Below are 19738 nucleotides of genomic sequence, written 5' to 3'. Positions count from 1 at the left end.
TTTGTAAGTTTAGATGTTAATATCAAACATTAAAATAAGAAATAAGGCATTATGTATCAAACTCAAAGTCACAATAAAATATTCCAAAGCATTCTATACCAAACATAAAATCATAATACGATATTCTTTCCCAGCACATATAATTATTGAAAATAGATCAATAAATTTATTTAAAAATTAATAAAACATAATCTTTCTTAATTCAACACAGAAACGATAGATCACAAAAGGCATCAGAAATAGGAGAAAACATAAATTACCTATGGTTGGCTGAGATCCGTATTGGCTCTTTACTACGGACGGCGTAGGTTCACTCCAAGCTCGCTGGAATAAATCTGAACCTTTCACGTCCGAGATAGGGAGCTAGTGAACAGCAGTTAAATGAACGTAGAGTTTTAGTGTTGGGCACTCCTGATTAAAAAAAAATGCATTATTCGCTAGGTGGAATAACCTGACATCCAGCTATGATTACTCTGCACAATTCACCATCTATTGAATTGTTGCCTTTTTAAAATAAATGCAGAAATACAAGCATTTTTCGACCTATGTGTAAAGGACTGACATGTTAAAATTATTCAAGCTTGCGATTGCAGGGACAGTTCTGTGGATGGTGGGAAGACTTTGCGTGTACCGCACTCGTAACTCGCAAAAGATAAACCATTAAATTACCAACACATCGATTTCAACCAATAAATGTCGATACAGATTTGCGTAAGCAAGTATTCAGAAAAAAATATGACTTTTTATCTTTGGCTTTTAATCTAAGAATCAAGTTCTAGTATGTGATGTTCAAGCTATTGAGGTTATAAGTACAGCATTTCAATGCTTCATTTTTAGTACAAGGAAAAGTAAACGATACACGCTTTCAGAATGTCGTTATGCTCAGCCTATTTTTCTATTCTGCTCCTTACTTTCATTGCTGCAGCAAGAGCACACGTTCATCGCAGCACATTTGTTGTATGTTTCTCGTATCTTATTTAATCGATTTATTGTTATTGTGTACGTATTTAATCGATTTATAATTTGTGATTTACTTGGTTTGGCTTATATTAAAGATTCTTACTGCTTGTTTAGTATAGTGTTGATAGTGTTGAGATTGCCTATCTTATTTTTTTGATTTATCAATTTAAAAACAAATTATTTAGTTGATTTGGTTTAAATAATATAGTGTAAACTTTGATTTGTTATGAGTGGGTTATCTAATATCAGCTTAGTACTGCAAAAATCATAATTGAAGAAATTAGTGTAAGTGTAATTTTTAAGTGGTTCATTGGAAATTATACTAATAAGTGGATTATATTGTAGAAATCTTCCAAACTAATATGTTATTTATTAATATAAATTGTTATAGATTTCTGGTGTAGAGTTTTGTAATACCACTAGTCCAGAAATATTGGTGGTTAGTACAACAATCCCACCTCAGCTTTATTGGAGTAGATTTGAACCTCTGACCAAGCTCTGATACCACTTGTTACAAGCTAGGGTCGTGATGCACCAGAAGATCAACCTACTAATGATAGATAAAACCACTAGCCTTATAGAATGCAGAAACAATCAGCCCATATCACTAATTCCAATAAGAACCTTGACAGTTAGCCCAACAATAATATTAATATTGAAGATAATACATTCAAAACGCTTATGAGAATCTTTCTCCTAAAATTCTTCTCTCTACTACTCTCATTTTTCTCTTTATACTTTTTTTTTATATACCAAATGGATGTCCCCAAATTTGGAACGAGCGGGCAAAACATTTTTAAAAAACTCTTCACAGTTACTCATAAGCTCAATTATAGAGAATGATCTAAATCGTAGATGAAAAATTTTTAATCCTCAAACGTCCTAAAGATATTACCATAGAAGATTATGAAATTTTCGTACGTTATGTGATAGTGAGAAATTTTTATTTTCCTTTGAATTTGGCAAGATTGAAGCGATGCCTATTACAAGACTATGCCAGGCGCATAGCATAATCACAGTGAATGGGCAGTTCCCTGGGCCAACTCTGTATGTGCACAATGGCGACAGTGTTATAGTAAGAACAATCAATAGGTCCAAATACAATGCCACCATCCACTGGTAATTCTTCTCTCTTAATCCTTCACATTCACCTGTCACACTTCTAGATGCTATATACATATATAGACATTTTTTATTCATTATATTTTAAGATTGTTTATAACTTGTTAGTTATAAATTCGTTTGTATAAATATTTTTGTATAAACATTTCATTTCAGATTACACTTCATCATTCATCATTCGAATGATAGATTAAAGAGAACATACGAAACAAATAGTGAAAATCTACTTGTTCTTATTTTCAAATTGCCTCTACCAAAATGTCTGTTTTTCAGGCATGGAGTGAGGCAGATTCGCTCAGCATGGGCTGATGGACCAGGATATATAACGCAGTGCCCAATTCAAGGTGGAGGAGAATATACATACAAATTCAGGATTGTTGAACAAGAAGGGACCTTGTGGTGGCATGCCCACGTGTCATGGCTGCGTGCAACAGTTCACGGAGCAATTGTTATCTACCCAAAGAGAGGAAATCCTTATCCATTTCCCCAACCACATTCAGAGGTGCCCATCGTGCTAGGTACTCATAATTGTTGAAACTCTTCTATGCTCTATAATACACAGAATAGAAGTTTGCTGAAAAGAGCGTTAACTTTTTGAATTGACAAATATTTGTAGAATATTATATTGGTTAAGAAGATTCTATAAATTGTTCTGATTAAACTTTTAGAATTAACAAATATTTTTAGAATATTATACTGGTTAAGAAGATTCTATAAATTGTTCTGATTAAGGAGATTTTGAAGGCTCTGGATTATTGTAGAGATGAAAAAATAACTCATCAAGAATATCAAAATAATGGACAATCAAAACAATAATAGATATTTTACTGATATTTCATTTTATTTTAAAAATATTGAAAATCAATTTGGGTTATATTGTTATAGAAAATTGTTATTATTTTAAAAGAGTTTTATAATGAATGGTGTATAAAGTACAATATTTGTTAAAGGTTTTGCAAGTGAGATAGGAGTGAAAAGGGCTGAACTTGGAGGAAACTTCATGGTTAAGCATACTTGAGATGGAGTAGTAGTGAAATTAGTGACTTTTTTGGATGGTCCACACTTCACCTCTCTCAACATCATGAGCATTACCTTGAGATGGAGTAGTAGTGAAATTAGTGACTTTTTGGGAAGGTCCACGCTTCACTTCTCTAAAGTCATGAGCATCACTTAGATGCAAAGATGAGTTCTTATGAACTATTACTCATGAATATGAGACAATGACTTTAACTTAAAAATTACAGCTTAGAAATATCATAATTTGATTTATGTGGAAAACATCTCCTACATATCAAATATTATTTACTTTTAATTTATTTTACTTATTGAAATTTATTATTCTATTTTATTTTCATTATTTATATCTATATTATAAATCAGCCTGTCATACACAAATAAATTATTTACATTTTCTTTATTTATTTACATTGAGAGTTTAGGAAAAAAAAACTTTTTAATGTGGCTACATTATGCCCTAAGCATTTTCTTGTTACCATTAAGTTTCTTCTTAGAATTATATTAGTATCAAATTCTAAAGTTAATATAAAATAATAACAAATAACCAAACTTTAATGTAGTACAATATAGTTTTTAGTTTGAGGAAAACTGATTTCACAAGAATCAAAAATCTAATTTAGTGTAAACAATGGGAAAAAAACTTGTCCTCCCTTCCCAAAATAAGGCCAACAAATCGTCAAAAAAATAGGGAACAACAAGTCTATAAAGCTTAAGCTAAAACTTCATTCTTCTTAATGATATCAAAATAAATATCCTTAACCTTTTTAACAACATCTCTGACTCAATGTGTACCTCTTGCTCCTTGTTCCTTGCTTTAGTTTTGTTCTTCGTCCTTGTATTCCCTAGTTACAAAGGATAGTTCCAGAGCTAGTGGTTGGAGAGATACCCTTTGAAAGGTTGTGAATAAATTTTCCTTTCTTATTAAGCTTCCTTAGTCCATCACTTTTTCCTAGAAAGTGATTTCACTAACATTGATGACCTTGGTCATTTTTCTTTGAGTATCATCATTTTTTTCCTTCAAAATGAAGATTATATCTTCTAGTACATTATAATTAAGTCATTATCAATTATTTTTATTAAAGTATTTGTCTAATAGATAAAAATCTTTTTGACTTTAATTTAAAAATGTATATAAGAATTGAAAAAAGTTTCTTCAAAGAGGAATAGTTTGAAATCTTAGAATTCTTTATAAGAAACAAATCAACATTTTCTAAACTTTTTTTTGGTCTCTAGATCATATAATGTGATATTGAAGTTGATAACCTCATGTGGGAGTGGCAAAAAAAAAAACTCATAAGTAATTATGTGAAAATATTTTTTTTCAAATTACAAAAACAAGTTTATATAATGTGTGTGTATAAAATTAAAGTAACATTTAAAATGTAAAAATTGTCAATAAATTCTTAATTTGTTAGTACAATTAATTGTTGTAGATAAACTTAAGAAAATTAAGTTCATAAAATTGAACAAATTGATAGAATGAAGATACCTCAAATCCTTTAACTCTTAACTAAAGATACTTCCACCTAAAACTCATGCTTTTATATCCTATGCTTCCATATCTATAATTTTATATGCAAAGATTTCTCTATGACACACATCTATTAAGAATTTGAACTAATCTAAAATATTTTTTTTTAATGATTGCGTTAATCCAGCTTTGTATTCTCATTATTCGAAATATAACTTACCTTTATCAAACAGGAGAATGGTGGAACAGTGATCCCGAAGCGGTTGAGAGGCTATCAATTCAAACAGGAGGAGCACCAAATATATCTGATGCTTTTCTCATCAATGGTCAGCCAGGAGATCTCTATCCTTGCTCTAAATCAGGTACATAATTTTTCAAGCCACAAACCAACCTCTAATCTTTATATCCATTAACCATTATCATGGAATTGATAAACTAGCTAATCATTCAAATGCAGGAACAACTAAAATCTCCGTACAACAAGGAAAATCCTATCTCTTACGCATCGTCAATGCTGCGGTCAATAATCACCTCTTTTTCAAGATTGCATCCCACAATCTCACAGTAGTAGCCGTAGATGCCTCCTACACAAAGCCATACACAACGAACATAATGCTTATATCCCCTGGCCAGACTGCAGACGTCCTTCTCACAGCCAGTCAAGCTATATCAAAATACTACATTGCTGCTAACGTATACACCACTCAATCCGTTGGATTCTTTGATAACACCACAACAACGGCTATAATTGACTACATGGGTTCTCACTCATCTTCCACCCCATCCCTTCCACGGTTTCCAACATACAATGACACTGCAACGGTCACTAAATTTAACAAAGCATTACGAAGCCTAGCTTCACCACAGCACCCAATTGAAGTTCCCCAGACCGTTGATGAGAAACTTCTAATAACCGTTGGACTGGGCTTATTTCCTTGCCGAACTAGAAATACTACCAACTGTCAAGCCCCTAATAATACCAGAATAACGGCTAGTATGAACAATGTATCTTTTGTCATGCCGGATATTGCCATCCTTCAAGCTTATTATTTTGGTATTAATGGCGTCTTTACTACTGACTTTCCTTCAAACCCACCAGTTGTGTTTAACTATACAAGTGACAATGTACCCAAAAGTCTTTGGGCGCCAACCACTGCAACAAAAGTTAAAGTGTTGAATTACAATGCTACAGTTCAGGTTGTGTTCCAAGCAACAAATATCTTCCAGCCTGATGACCATCCAATGCATATTCATGGTTATGATTTTTATGTGGTGGGAGAGGGATTTGGTAACTATAATGCTCGAAAAGATCCTCTCACATTCAATCTGGTTGATCCGCCACTGAGAAATACTGTGGGAGTTCCTGTTGGTGGTTGGTCTGCTATCAGATTCAAAGCTGACAATCCAGGTAGATATTTATAGCTTCCATTCTTGTCTCATAATTATATGATTGAAATTGAAAATTGAAGAATATTAATACTAGTAGATTTCTACCATTCATATATTTTAGGTTTTGCTTCTATATAGATTTTGTTAAGTTGAATTATTTTTAGATAGATTATGTTAAATTGAATATTGAAGAATATTAATACTACTAGATTTCCACAATCAATGAATTTAGATATTGTTTCTAGATACTATAATGTATGATATATTTTGCATCAAAGCATGCACAATCTTATCTAGAAGTAATACAGGTAAAAAGAATGAACAATATGCTAAAAGTAGAGTTTATGATTTTGGCAGGTGTTTGGTTTGTGCATTGTCATTTTGATGATCATCTAACATGGGGATTGAATATGGTCTTTGTCGTGAAGAATGGACATGGTCCTTTGCAAAGTTTGGAGCGGCCTCCTCGCAACCTTCCCAAATGCTAGTAATTCCACAAACCATGGCAGCTGGATAACTAAATAATGATCTCCTTATTCATCACCTTATTATATATATTTGCGCAAGGCAATATTATCAATGTAATGACTCTTATATAATAAGATATTATTAATTAATATATTGGAAAAGAAATAGAGATAAATAGATTTTTCTAAATTAAAGTTAAATAATTTGGTTTATATTAATTATTATTATTATTAAATGTTAAATTGGAATTGATTTTAAGTTTTTTTTTTAAAATTACATAAGAAGTTCATAAATTATCATTGTGTTACAAACTTTTGTTTTATACTATATGATAATATTATTTTTATTAAGAAAATGATTATAATTAATATAACATGTTGTGATTATAATAATAATGAAGAATTAGATTTGAAATTAATTTTTTTTAACAAGTGAGTTTTAATGGAAGAGAGAGCAATTCATAAGTGAAAATGAAATTTAATAATAAGCTTTGAGCATCTTTCCTAAAGCCCTCAAAAAGAAAGAAAGAAATCTAATATTCTCAATCCTATTGGTGTATCCATTCTTAAATAAGAGGCATTACATTAGGAAAAATGATACATAAAAATTGTTGGTGTATATTTAAGTTTACTTTGGCAAGGGGTTCATAAAAGGAGGGCTTAAGCTGTATTTTTAAGGAGTCTGAGGTCCCATATTAATTATTTTTATAGACTATAGATTAATTGGAATATCTTGCTAGAAAATAAGACCCTAGTATTTTTAGATATCACAATTTGAACCTATGAAAATGTGGTAGGTCTGAAAATTGACCCACCAACTTGGGAGATTTTCCTACCACATCAAAAATTTGTATTTTCTTTCTCACCAAAAATAAACTAAAGAGGAAATATACTGTTTTTACCATTTTTATATTTCACAATAAAAGTTATAGTATTTAACTTCCTAAAATTTAGGAACTTAAACTGTTAAGGTAGAATGCTCTACAAAATTCATTAGACCACTTGACTATAAATATTTCTAAAAAATCTCAATCTACCATAATTTTTTTTAAGGAAGCCTTCCTCCATAAGATCCCATCCTTAAATTACATTATAAATTATTAATTAATAGTTGCTATTATATAATTTCATATTGCTTTTTTGGTCTTCAAACTTTCCTCCTTAGTTCTCTAACTTGTATGGGAGAAATCATTCTCATAAATCAATCTTGCCTAAGGACTTATTCTCTAGTTGCATTTGAGGTCTGCATGTTTGGACTTGTAGCTAGAAGATTTTGTATTGACATCTAATAGAACTATTATCATTTGGAACATAAGAATTACTTCAGTTAAAATAATAGTTTAATCTCATCTGCATTTCAGTAGAGGCTTGTAGAGAGTTATTAAAATAATCTTTACATATTTTTTTCAGTTATTTTAAATATTTAAAATAATTAAATAGTTTATTTTCAAATCATAAAATTAAATAATTTTATGATACTATTATTTTCAGGTAATGATTATAATTAATATCATGTAATGTGATTAAAATGATATAATATCAAATTAGTAATTTATAGTTGGATGTAGAGAAATTTTGTTACTAAATACATTTGGTCAAAAGGTGACAAAATCATAAATATAGAATAAAATATAAAGGAATTTTCAATTAGGTATTCTAATGGAGGATCTTTGTTAGAGTTCTCACAAAGGAATAAAAGTTCAAGATGAGAATACACCTGTATTTAAGAGGTATCGAGTACCTACAATCTATCCTAGTACCATCAACATATTGAGGCAAGGCCTTATTTAAAATTAGCATCTCTCTCAAATTTTCCAATGGCATGTCCTTAACCTCGAAATGAATATCATTGTTGAGAAAACCTTCAAAATCTCTCAAGTTCTTCTCAATAGACTAGATCACTCAAATTGAATAATAAAATAAAATTTATGGACTATCTTGGGAGAAGAATTGGAAGAGCTTGTTAGAATGGAATTATTGGAACCAACTATAAGGGAAGTATTAAACCCCAATATTGGGCCAAATTGATGTGATTTGAAATATTTGGTGGGATTAGAATTCCCTATAAATATTGGACCTATTCTAGTTTATTAATACTATTTGATACAAGAATATTCAATCTCTAGGTTCTCCTTGCAATGATTTGTAAAGAAGTTTGAGTCATGAAGAACATTTCAAAGAATCTAAAAATATAAGTCACTTTGAAGATAACCAGAGTTGAACTTGCAATCATGTCAAGTTCACCAAAATGTGGACAAGGAAATTTCCACAAAACTAATAAAATCCCAAGGGGTGAACTAGCCCTTGTACCACCTCATCAAACCAAAGCTTAAGAGAGCTATGCTGAGAAAGGAGATTAAATAGCTAGATTGAACTTAAAACTTAATGAGTATCAAATAAATTAATTTAAGAAAAACTCTATTATACTAATAGTTGCAAATATTTTAAATTTTGAAAATGGAAGATCAAATAGTCAAACTCGTTGGTCACCTATGCTAGCTCACTATTAAGGATGCATGTGGAGTCTAGGACTATAGCATGGATAGAACATGCCAATCCAATATTTTTGCATCCTATACAAATAGCATATGCCAAGACAAAAAATAGAATTGTTCAAGACCAATATCTAACCAAATAGAAAGGAAACTAAGATAATTGTGAGTAATAGAAAGGACAAGAAAACTATAAATAAATTATTCTAAAGTAGTGATATGGAAAATTATTCCTTGTAGCATGTTTTGAAGACACCTCTTATTAAAAAAAATTCAATCCACTTCGTCATCTTTCACAAGTGACAATAAGAAAGACGTTGGGATTTCTTATTGAAGAGACTTTCCAAAGTAAAACTCCCTTTTTAGTGTCTCTACCTCCATAGACAACCAGATAGATAGATAGATAGTAGATAACTAATAAATTAATAAAATTATTTGAGAGAGTGTAGGATGAGAGATAAATCCCCTTCAAAGAAAATAAGATGAATCTTGCTAGGATAAAGGTGAGATTATAGTGGTATGCAATGAAGGTGGTATACAAGTGATATAAGGTGATCGAAGAGATGTAAAAATTGTCTAAGAAACCTATGGAAATAGGATAGGAGTAGTTTGAATGAGAGAGAGGTCATGAGATTTTTTAAGATGTCCACAAGTGTCTAGAGAGACGAGGAAAGATAAAATTAAAGTTCAAAGAATTTTGTTAGTAAAATCTATTAGGAAAGCTACTTGCATGAAACACCTTCCAAATGCCAATTTACAGGGGAAATATAAAAGAATGTAAATCTACTTTAGAAAATTGAGATGCATAGGAAAAACAAGAACATTGAGAAACAAATGCACATAAGATAAACACAGGAAGCTAGATTTAATGTGGGAAACCCTTTCAAGAAAAACCAACCACCTAAAAACCCTTGAGAAACTTTGTATATAGTAAACAATTTACATACAAAAAACTCTAGTTTTTGGATAGGCTAACAGGCTCAAATTGCCTTTACAATCAACCCGACCTTCATAGCCCCAACCTCTAGTTCTACTTTTTGGCTTATTCAACCCAACGAATCTCACAAACATTTATACACTCTACAATTCATTATGGAATCTAGTGCATTAACTATAAAGAACAAAATGGTTACTCATCCATCTGACAGTCACTCTTCCTATTGGCAATCCCCTCAACAATAGGTCACTCCCTTTAGCCTCTAAAACTCCTTTTGGTATTAGAGCCTTAGGCATTGTACTGCTTCACCATACTACCATGAGGCTTTACCTTACGACTATACAAACCACACATGAATTCATCATGCATCATATCATTCCACTTCATCATACCACCATACGGATGTATGGAACACTCACAACTCCATTGTACAAATTATCTAAACAATATTGTGCCACTGTACTATGATTCACCTCCACCATATGGTACAGTGGACTAACCGTACGGTGAGGTTCCTTGCACCATATGGTGCACACTTTGTCACCTTAAAAATCTCCCACTTGATGAAGTAGCACCAACCATTCCAACAAGCACATCTATAATCACAAGAGATAACACCATTATCTCCATCTCTAAGTTTCCATGAGTAGATGTAACTGATCAATCCATGCCAACTCCCAATACAACATTACAATATCATGAAGTATCCAACAAATAATCAATGTACTCAAAACAAAGAAACTAAACCAAGATCAATGTCAAAGTTCCAATCATGGCCTCAGGAACAAAAACATGACAACATGATCTAAACCATCTCAACCAGAGATATTAAATGCCCGATTTAAACATATCATAACATGTTAAATGAAAACATAAACTACACCCTTATCAAAGACATTATTGAGCCCTCTAAATGTCAACATCTTCAGTCACATGAAGAGTAACATATCCAAACAATACTTTAGCAAATGTGAAAAGATCCTTTTGCAACATTAGAATCTTGCGCCTTCAACATCTACAGTACCAATGAAGATCAATTACTTGGTCATTGTCAACAACTCCCACTAAATCACGGTGTTGAGTTACACATGAAAACTACGTCACTTCCAACATCTCCCACTGTATGGTGGTTTCAAGTCACATGTGGCATCATGACAAACATCTTCCACATGAAGATTGAATCACTCTAACCAGTCATCATCAAATGATCAATTAGCCAAAGAAACATTGCTTGCATCTTCATCATTTCTCTAAGAAGACTCAGAATTAGAAGAACTCTCCATTTTATTCTTCTTCTTCTCTTTGCAAATCTTTCAGATATGACCAACTTGCCTGTAGTTCCAACACTTCACTTTGGACTTCCTGCCAAAACATTCAATCTTCATGTCCTTCATTCTTTTGTCCTTCACTCTGCCTTGAGCGATGAGAACCTCCTTAGCCATCTTAGAAGATTTCCTCTACATCTCCTCTAATAGAAGTGCAACAACCACTTCATCCATTTTTAATTGGGTGGTAGTACTTCCAATGGCCATCACAAGATGATCCCATGAAGTAGGCAATGAGCATAGCAGTAGCATGCAATGCTCTTTTGCACTAACAGACACACCAACAGATGTTAGTTGTGCAATCACCATATTGAACACATTTAAATCATCCACCATAGCCATTCCTTCATCCATCTTCAAAGAGTACAACTTCTTTCTCAATAAGAGTTTGTTTACTAAGGATTTTCCTCGATAAATATCTCGCAACTTCTTCAATGAAGAATCTACAATTTTCTTCTCATGAACATTCAAGAGAATAGAATCTACAAGACATAGCCTTATCATTCCTTTGGTCTTTTGATCTGTTAAAACTCAATCTTCTTGCTTCAGCCTGAAGGCTTGTTACCAGACATAGTAACCCATACATCACAATCAACCATTGTATCTTCAACTTTAAGTTTCAACCATCTCAATTACTAGATAAAAACCTTCCAAACTCCCACTGGAAACAAATTGACACAGAAGACAACCTTGGCTAACAAGGATAACCCAGGCTCTGATACCACTTGTTAGGAAAGCTTCTTGCAAAAAATGCCTTCCAAATGCAAATTTACAAGGGAAATATAAAAGAATGTAAATATTCTTTAGAACATTGAGATGCATAGGAAAAACAAGAACATTGAAAAACAAATGCACACAAGATAAACACAAGAAGCTAGATTTAATGTGGTAAATACTTTCAGGAAAACTCCACCACCCAAAAATCACTAAGAAAATTTGTATTATAGTAAACAATTTACATACAAAAAACTCTGGTTTTTGGACAAGCTAACATGCTCATATTTCCTTACAATCAACCCGACTTTCATAGCCCCAGCCTCTGCTTTTTCTTTTTGGCCTATTCAGCCTAATGAATCCTTTAGACATTTATACACTTTACAATTCATTATGGAATCTGGTGCATTAACTATCATGAACAAAATGGTTATAGTCCCAACAGTTACTCATCCATCTGACGGTCAATCTTCTAATTGGCACTCCCTTCAGCAATAGGTCACTCCCTTCGACCTCTAAAACTCCCTTCGGCATCAAAGCCTCAGACACCATACTACCATGAGGCTTCATCGTACGACTATACAGACCACACATGACTTCACTATACACCATATTGTTCTACTTCACCATACCACCATACGGATGTACAAAATACTATGCATTTCATCACACTAGTGAAGAGTAGCATTTTGTTCATTGGTAAGTGTTTCAATATTATCCACTATGGTGTTTAACATGGATAACATAAGAGCCAATGCGGGTATACTATTATATGTGGTTCACAAAACCCTCAATTTGGTGAGCTTTTCAAATATCAAATCTTTTATTTGAGGAGGGTTTTGATGGGGTAGGGGATCATTTGGTGGATAGTTTTGAGGGGGCACTGGGTCATTTGGTGGAGGGTTATGAGGAACATTGTTTCTTGCTTCAGTATCATCATTTCGGTCAGCCATACCTATTAATTTGCAAAACATAATTTCTATTAAAAACAACCTAAATTTCAACAATTTCTATTAAAAAACCTAATTTTTAACAAATTCAATTAAAAATAACTAATTTATAATAAGATTCATTTAAAACATTTTTTTTTTAAAATTACTTACTAATATCATATACGAGTTTTGAGATCGGATACCAGAAAGAGGGAGCTCTCAAACACACAAAAAATGCAATGTGAAAATAGGACTCGGGTTTTTTTTTAATCAATGTTACAGGTATTGGGTATCAAATATGAAATTGGATACTTGATATTATCACGTATCCGATATGAAATCGAACACCCAATAAGGCTTGGTCTTAACTTTTTAGCTTTGCTATCAGGATGGGTTGAAAAAAGTTAGAGAGGATTTTGAAACACTTTTAGACATTTTCAAACTATGTTTTTTTCACATCACCACTTTTTGGTACACCATGATCTTGCACATACCCATGTAATTAAATTTTATTAGCACAAAAAATTTACAAGAATGCGTTGATACTTAATCTCTTTAAAAGCACCTAACTACCTTTCCCTTATCAATGGGTTGTGCTTCACCCCCCGCACTCTACCCCCACTAACAGGTGATACCTACAAGATAAAATAAAAATTAGAAACCATATATATTACAATATCAAATAGAAAAATAATGAGAACACAACTTAATATACAATAGATGTCTCAAGGCCAAATGAAATATTCAAGAGTGTGACATTATCAACCTATCTGAGCTCCTCCTTAGTCATCAACTAACCATGAATGCAGATCACGTACATGTACATAAGTCAGTTTAGGTTTAAATTATTCTATTATAAAGATTAACTTTATGGGATTGGGTACCCAATATGGGATTGGGTACCTGATATGGGATTAGATACCTGAAAAGGGTAGGTATCACCTTTTTGCTTTAGTATCAGGATGTGTGGAAAAAAGTTAGAGCGTATTTTGAAATACTTTTGAGACATTTTAAAACTCCACTTTTTCACATCACCACTTTTTGGTACATCATGATCCTACACATAGCCCCCAATTATTGAGTGTTGTTAAATTATCCTTGTAGCAGATAACCTCGTGCATACCCTAGTCAACATTGGAATTAAAACTAAATCATACAAGTTGACAAAGCAATGAGATTGCACATCAATACCTTGCGAAAGGTTTTGACCTTGTTAAGAGTCTAGTACATACATATAGTGTATTTTCCTTGTTAGAGGACTTGACTTTGTTAGAGGCCTCAACCCCTTTAGGATTTGTATTAAAAAATGAGCTTTCAACTCTATGGCAATATACAACTTTACAAGTAGCATAGAGAGAATACCAAAAGTTTGACTATATTGATATCTCAAATATCTTAGTAGTCCTTTGTTGTTCCTTACATCTGAACATTACCATATACCTCTTCTCTACTCTAATCATCAAAAAAAATTCATAACATCACAAACAATTCTCACATATAATAAACAAAGCATAGCAAAATCATTGATATCTTTGCATTTCCAAAAAAAAATCATTTATACCCTCTTCTTTAACTCTTTCTTCAATCAGCCTAAATAACTAAGTAATACATTACCAAAATATTTTATCACAATCTTTTAATTAAGGGTTAACATCTAGGATGTCATCCCCATATTTCTAAGTCCTTGGATTGACAATTCAATGCAATGCCTTTTCAAAAATAACTATTTTGTCATGTGTACTTTGCCTCTATGATAACAAACTGTCCTCTAATTATCTACCCAAGATATGTGCCAAAAAAATATAGTAACATTAGTGAAAGTAATTAAATCATATAAACTCTCTATTTTATCATATCCCAATAGTATAGGCTTTCATTTTCTTCCATTAAATCTCATTGATGAAAACAATATGATTGTGCCTTATCTCCCTTTATCATACTTAATCCATTTCTTGATGCCAATATAATCAAACTATAACTTTATAATTAGTGGCCTTAAATTTTCACAATGTTTCCAATAATTACAATATTACATTACTTAATTTATCCAACTAGTAAACAATATTTCCCTTTCGCATTGATGGCAACACTTAGTGAAAAATTGGCTAGCTGTTCAAAAACTTCAAAATTTTAAAACTGTCAAGATTATGGCCATGCAAAATTTATATCTTCCTCATAAATAACCTAATCAAAACAACCCTTTACTATTCTCTTTCTCTCCCTATTTATATACATTTTTTATAGTCTATCACCCCGCCCCCTGACATCAATGGAAAAGGTGAGTTACTTATATACAGTTCAAAATTGAAGTGCCAAAAGTTCTCTAATCCACTTTCTAGAGACTTTGAACCCTTAATCATTATATATGTCTACCATATCTTTCCTTGGTATATACACACATGAGACACTTATACCACTTTCATTCTCATTTTCTAATAAATACCATCATAATAAGACCTTGATATCTTTTAACAATCATCAAGTTTGAAGCCCATTAATGTATACTCCCTTCTCCAAATTGAACCAAGCTCCTTCCACTCCACTAAAGTCTTCCATGATTTCTTCCTTCCCTACCTCTACCAATCTAACTCCCAATTTTGACAAAGCATTTACTTTAGTATTTTCCTCTGGGTGAAAGTACAAAGGTGTGTTACACTTTAGATCAACTTATCAATGCATCTAAATGTAATTATTTCTAAATAAAAATTACTATTGATCAAACATATGGTGTGTGTGTGTGTGTGTGTGTGTGTGTGTGTGTGTGTGTGTGTGTGTGTGTGAAATTTTGTAATTTGGAGTGTCAATTGAATGCATGTTTTAGACAACTTTGAGACTAAATACCAAAAAAATAGAATAGTAATGTTTTGACAACTCCTTCTCTTTTTGTTGATTTTTATAAATATAAAAAATTTCATTTTGTATGAGGACAAGATCAAGAAGATCTTGAAGGATGGAGATGAACAAATCAACTCCTCCTTGTAGAAGTTAATAGACATCACTAGTAAGGTGGACTTGGATGGTATTGAGCTCAATGTGGACTTGGGCACTAGGGAGAAAGAGTTGGCTATCAAAGAAGAACTTGTAAGGAAGCAAAGGTGTGCGGAATCGCTTCCTACGCTAATCTTTGAGAGGACGATTAAGCAAATCAAAGTAACTATTGCAAAGATCTCAAGAAATGCATAATAACATAATAAAAATAAAAAAGAACACACAACACGGTGATTACCGTGGGGAAACCCTTTCGGGAGAAAAACCCCACCCTCCAAAACTCGCACAATGTATTATCAAACCAAGATTATTACAATACACTTGCAATGCAAGTTCTCACAGGAGCGCATCACCACAACTCAAACTTGGAGAGACTCCTTCTAGCACCAGTCTTGCAAACTGAACTCAATTTCACAAACACTTCCCCAAGCCCTCCTTTTATAGTGATTTTAAAACCTAGAAACCACTAATGGTTTTACAAAACCATGGGCAAAACTACCATGCCACATGTTACCCATTTTTGACATTTATATTTCCAATATGGAAAAACAACTAGGTTAAAATAGTAATCCCGTCCACAATTTTGTCTCTTAGTCTAGACCCCCATAAAAGTCACAAAATGAGTCATCAAGGCTCTAAAAATGACCTACCTATATTCTACTATGGACAAGACTCATTTTAACAACTCACTAACCATTTTCCAATGCATAAACAAGTGGAAAACTTCCACAAACAAATTCTGGAATTTTCCAAGAAAGGATTGCAAGGTTGAGACACATGTTTCTCAACATTCTCCCACTTGTTGAACACCTTGCAAGAGTCAGGGGATTCGAAATATCATGGACTTAATTGCTAGGGGCCGAGAGGCCCATAGACTTTGAACACCATCTGAATTTTTCTGTGCTCATAGGCTTAGTTAATGCATCAGCAACATTCACCAAAGTCTCTACCTTTTCCAGCTTCACCTTGTCGTCCTCGATCATATCTCTCACAAAATGATATTGTACATCAATGTGCTTGGTCCTTGCATGAAAATTTGGGTTCTTCGCTAGGCAAATTGCACTCTAGCTATTACTATAAATTGTCATTGCACCCTGTTTGAACTCTATATCTGAACACAATCTCTTTAGCCAAATGGCTTCTTTGCAGGCATGAGTAGCTTCCATATACTCTGCCTCAGTAGTGGACAAAGTGACCATAACCTGTTGCTTACTCATCCAACTGATTGCACCACCAAATAATGTAAACACATATGCACTGGTGGATCTTCTTCTATCAACATCACCAGCCCAGTTTGATTCCACATAGCCTCAAATATCCAAGGAATGCTCACTTCCTATTCTATGAAAACATATTGAGTACTCTGAGGTACCCCGCAAGTATCTGAAAACTCTTTTTACTGCATCCCAATGTGCTCTTCCTGGATTAGACATATAACGGGAAAGTACTCCCACTGCTTGGGCAATGTCTAGTCTTGTACAAACCATAGCATACATCAAACTTCCAACAACACTCTAATATGGTACTCGACTCATCTCTTCCATATCTAATGGGGATGTAGGACACTGTGAGCTAGAAAGCTTTGTTCCCATAGTAACAGGAACACTCAATGGTCTTGCATCTTGCATATTGAATCTTTTCAAAATAGTACCAACATACTTACTTTTGCCTAGCCAAAGCTTTCTGTTCTGTTTATCTCGTATAATCTCCATTCCCAGAATGTGCCTAGCTACACCAAGATCTTTCATTTCAAACTTTATTGAGAGTTGAGATTTTAACTCTACAATCAAACCTTTTCCTTTGCCAATAAACAACATATCATCGACATATAAGGCAATAAATAGGAAACCATCACCATCAAATTTGAAATATATACAGTGATCAGATTTAGATTGCACAAATCCCAAACTCAACACATATGTATCAAACTTTTGGTACCACATCCTAGGACTTTGTTTTAAACCATACAAGGATTTCTTCAATTTACAGACCAAATGACTTTTACCTTTCACCACATAGTGCTCTAGCTGTGACATGTAAATTTCTTCCTCCAAATCTCCATGAAGGAAAGCAGTTTTCACATCCATTTGCTCGATCTCTAGATCATAAGCTACTACAATAGAAAGAAAAAATCTAATGGATGTCATTTTGGCTATTGGAGAAAAAATCTCACCATAATCTACTCCCTCAACTTGAGAGTAACCTTTTGCAACCAAACGTGCTTTATACTTCTCAATGCTTCCATCTGAACCCATCTTCCTTTTGAACACCCATTTACAACCAACAGGCTTTCGTCCTTCAGGCAATGGTACAAGGTCCCATGTTCGATTCCTCTTAAGAGCTGTCATTTCTTCATCCATGGCTATTTTACAAGACTCTGAATCATTCATACCAAGAGCCTCTTCTATAGATCTCGATTCATCAATGTTAGCATTCAATGCAAATATGCACCTCCAATCATTAGGAGAATACCCATACCTTTTAGGTGGTTTCCTTTGTCTAGTAGATCTTCAAACAAGATCTGGTTCAGGTTCAGGAGGTTCAGGTTCATGATTAGGTTCTCCCTCTTCCTCTGATGATTCAAAACTCATAGAGCTCTCTTCAACATCTCATCTTTCTAAGGGCCTTGATTCAACTTTCTTAGGTGTAGCAGGAAGTTGAATCACTTCTTTCTTTTCTTTAATTTGTTCTAGCTGCACTGTAATAGAAGAAGGCTTAGTTTCTCTAAAAATAACACTTCTGGAATAAAATACCTTTTGTGCAATAGGATCCCAAAGCTTGTATCCTTTCACACCATAACTATATCCGATGAAGATACATTTGATAGCTTTGTTGTCCAATTTTGTTCGCTTCTCCTTTGGCACATGAGCATATGCCTCACAACCAAACACTCTCAGATGTCTAAGTGAAGGCTTGTGGCCCAACCATGCTTCCATTGGCGTCTTATCAACAAGAGCTGATGTAGAAGACCTATTTATCAAGTAGCAGGTAGTGGCTACAACTTCAGCACAGAAATTTTGTTCTAGTCCAGCAACACTCAGCATACTCCTAGCCTTCTTCATCAAGGTCCTATTCATTCTTTCTGCAACTCCATTTTGCTGTGGAGAATACGGAGTTGTCTTCTCTCTTTTAATACCACAATATTTACAAAATGTATCAAAAATATTGGAGCAAAATTCACCACCATTATCAGTTCTCAAGCATTTTATTTTCTTTCCATTCTGCAATTCAACCATTGTTTTAAATTCTTTGAAACAACTGAAAACTTCAGCTTTACTCCTAAGGAAATAAACCCATGTTCTTCTACTAAAATCATCAATGAAAGAAACATAATAAACTAATCTACCAATAGAAGGAACATCAACTGGACCAAATACATCCAAATGAATTAGATCTAAAATACATGAAGACTTATGAGAACTCGAGTAAAACTGAATGTGGTTTTGTTTACCATAGATACAATGCTCACAAAAATCAAACTCAAGATTGCAGTCATTCAACCCATCAACAAGGTTCTTATTTTTCAAGGTCCATAGGCCCTTCTCACCTATGTGGCCAAGTCTCTGGTGCCATAACATAGTCTTCTTTGCAGGCAACTTTGATTCAGTAGACAGAGCAACCTTCGGTACCCAAAAAACCATGACCATCTATTGAAAGAGAAACTCTCTCCTTCTCCGACTGAGTAGTCTTTTTCACAATCTTATCAGAAGTACTATTGCACTTGACTGTGCATGCATCAAGTTGGTACAATTTACCCAATCTACTTCCTCTCGCTATTACCATAGCGCCTCTCACCATTTTTACACCTGCTTTAGAAAATTGTACATGCACACCTGCATCTATTAGCTTACTAACAGATAACAAATTCCTTGCTAGTCCAAGGATATGCAAGACACCATCAAATCTTCTAATTCTACCATCAAA

General features: G+C 33.2%; 1 protein-coding gene across 1 annotated transcript; it reads left to right on the top strand.

Annotated features, from left to right (window-relative positions):
• Positions 1-835: 835 nt before the first annotated feature.
• Positions 836-6623, top strand: LOC149537019 (laccase-3-like). Its single transcript, XM_089806876.1, has 6 exons — positions 836-957; positions 1928-2079; positions 2356-2600; positions 4804-4932; positions 5028-5978; positions 6317-6623. Exons 1-6 carry the CDS (start codon positions 871-873, stop codon positions 6445-6447), a joined length of 1695 nt encoding a protein of 564 aa, XP_089663002.1. The 5' UTR covers positions 836-870; the 3' UTR covers positions 6448-6623.
• Positions 6624-19738: the final 13115 nt, after the last annotated feature.

Source organism: Cupressus sempervirens, chromosome 10 (genome assembly GCF_028749045.1).
Source record: "Cupressus sempervirens isolate cs-2001-9-10 chromosome 10, ASM2874904v1, whole genome shotgun sequence".
In the NCBI taxonomy this organism is placed as follows: domain Eukaryota; kingdom Viridiplantae; phylum Streptophyta; class Pinopsida; order Cupressales; family Cupressaceae; genus Cupressus; species Cupressus sempervirens.
Note: the sequence above shows the minus strand (reverse complement) of the source record. Positions and strands in the feature narration are given on the sequence as shown.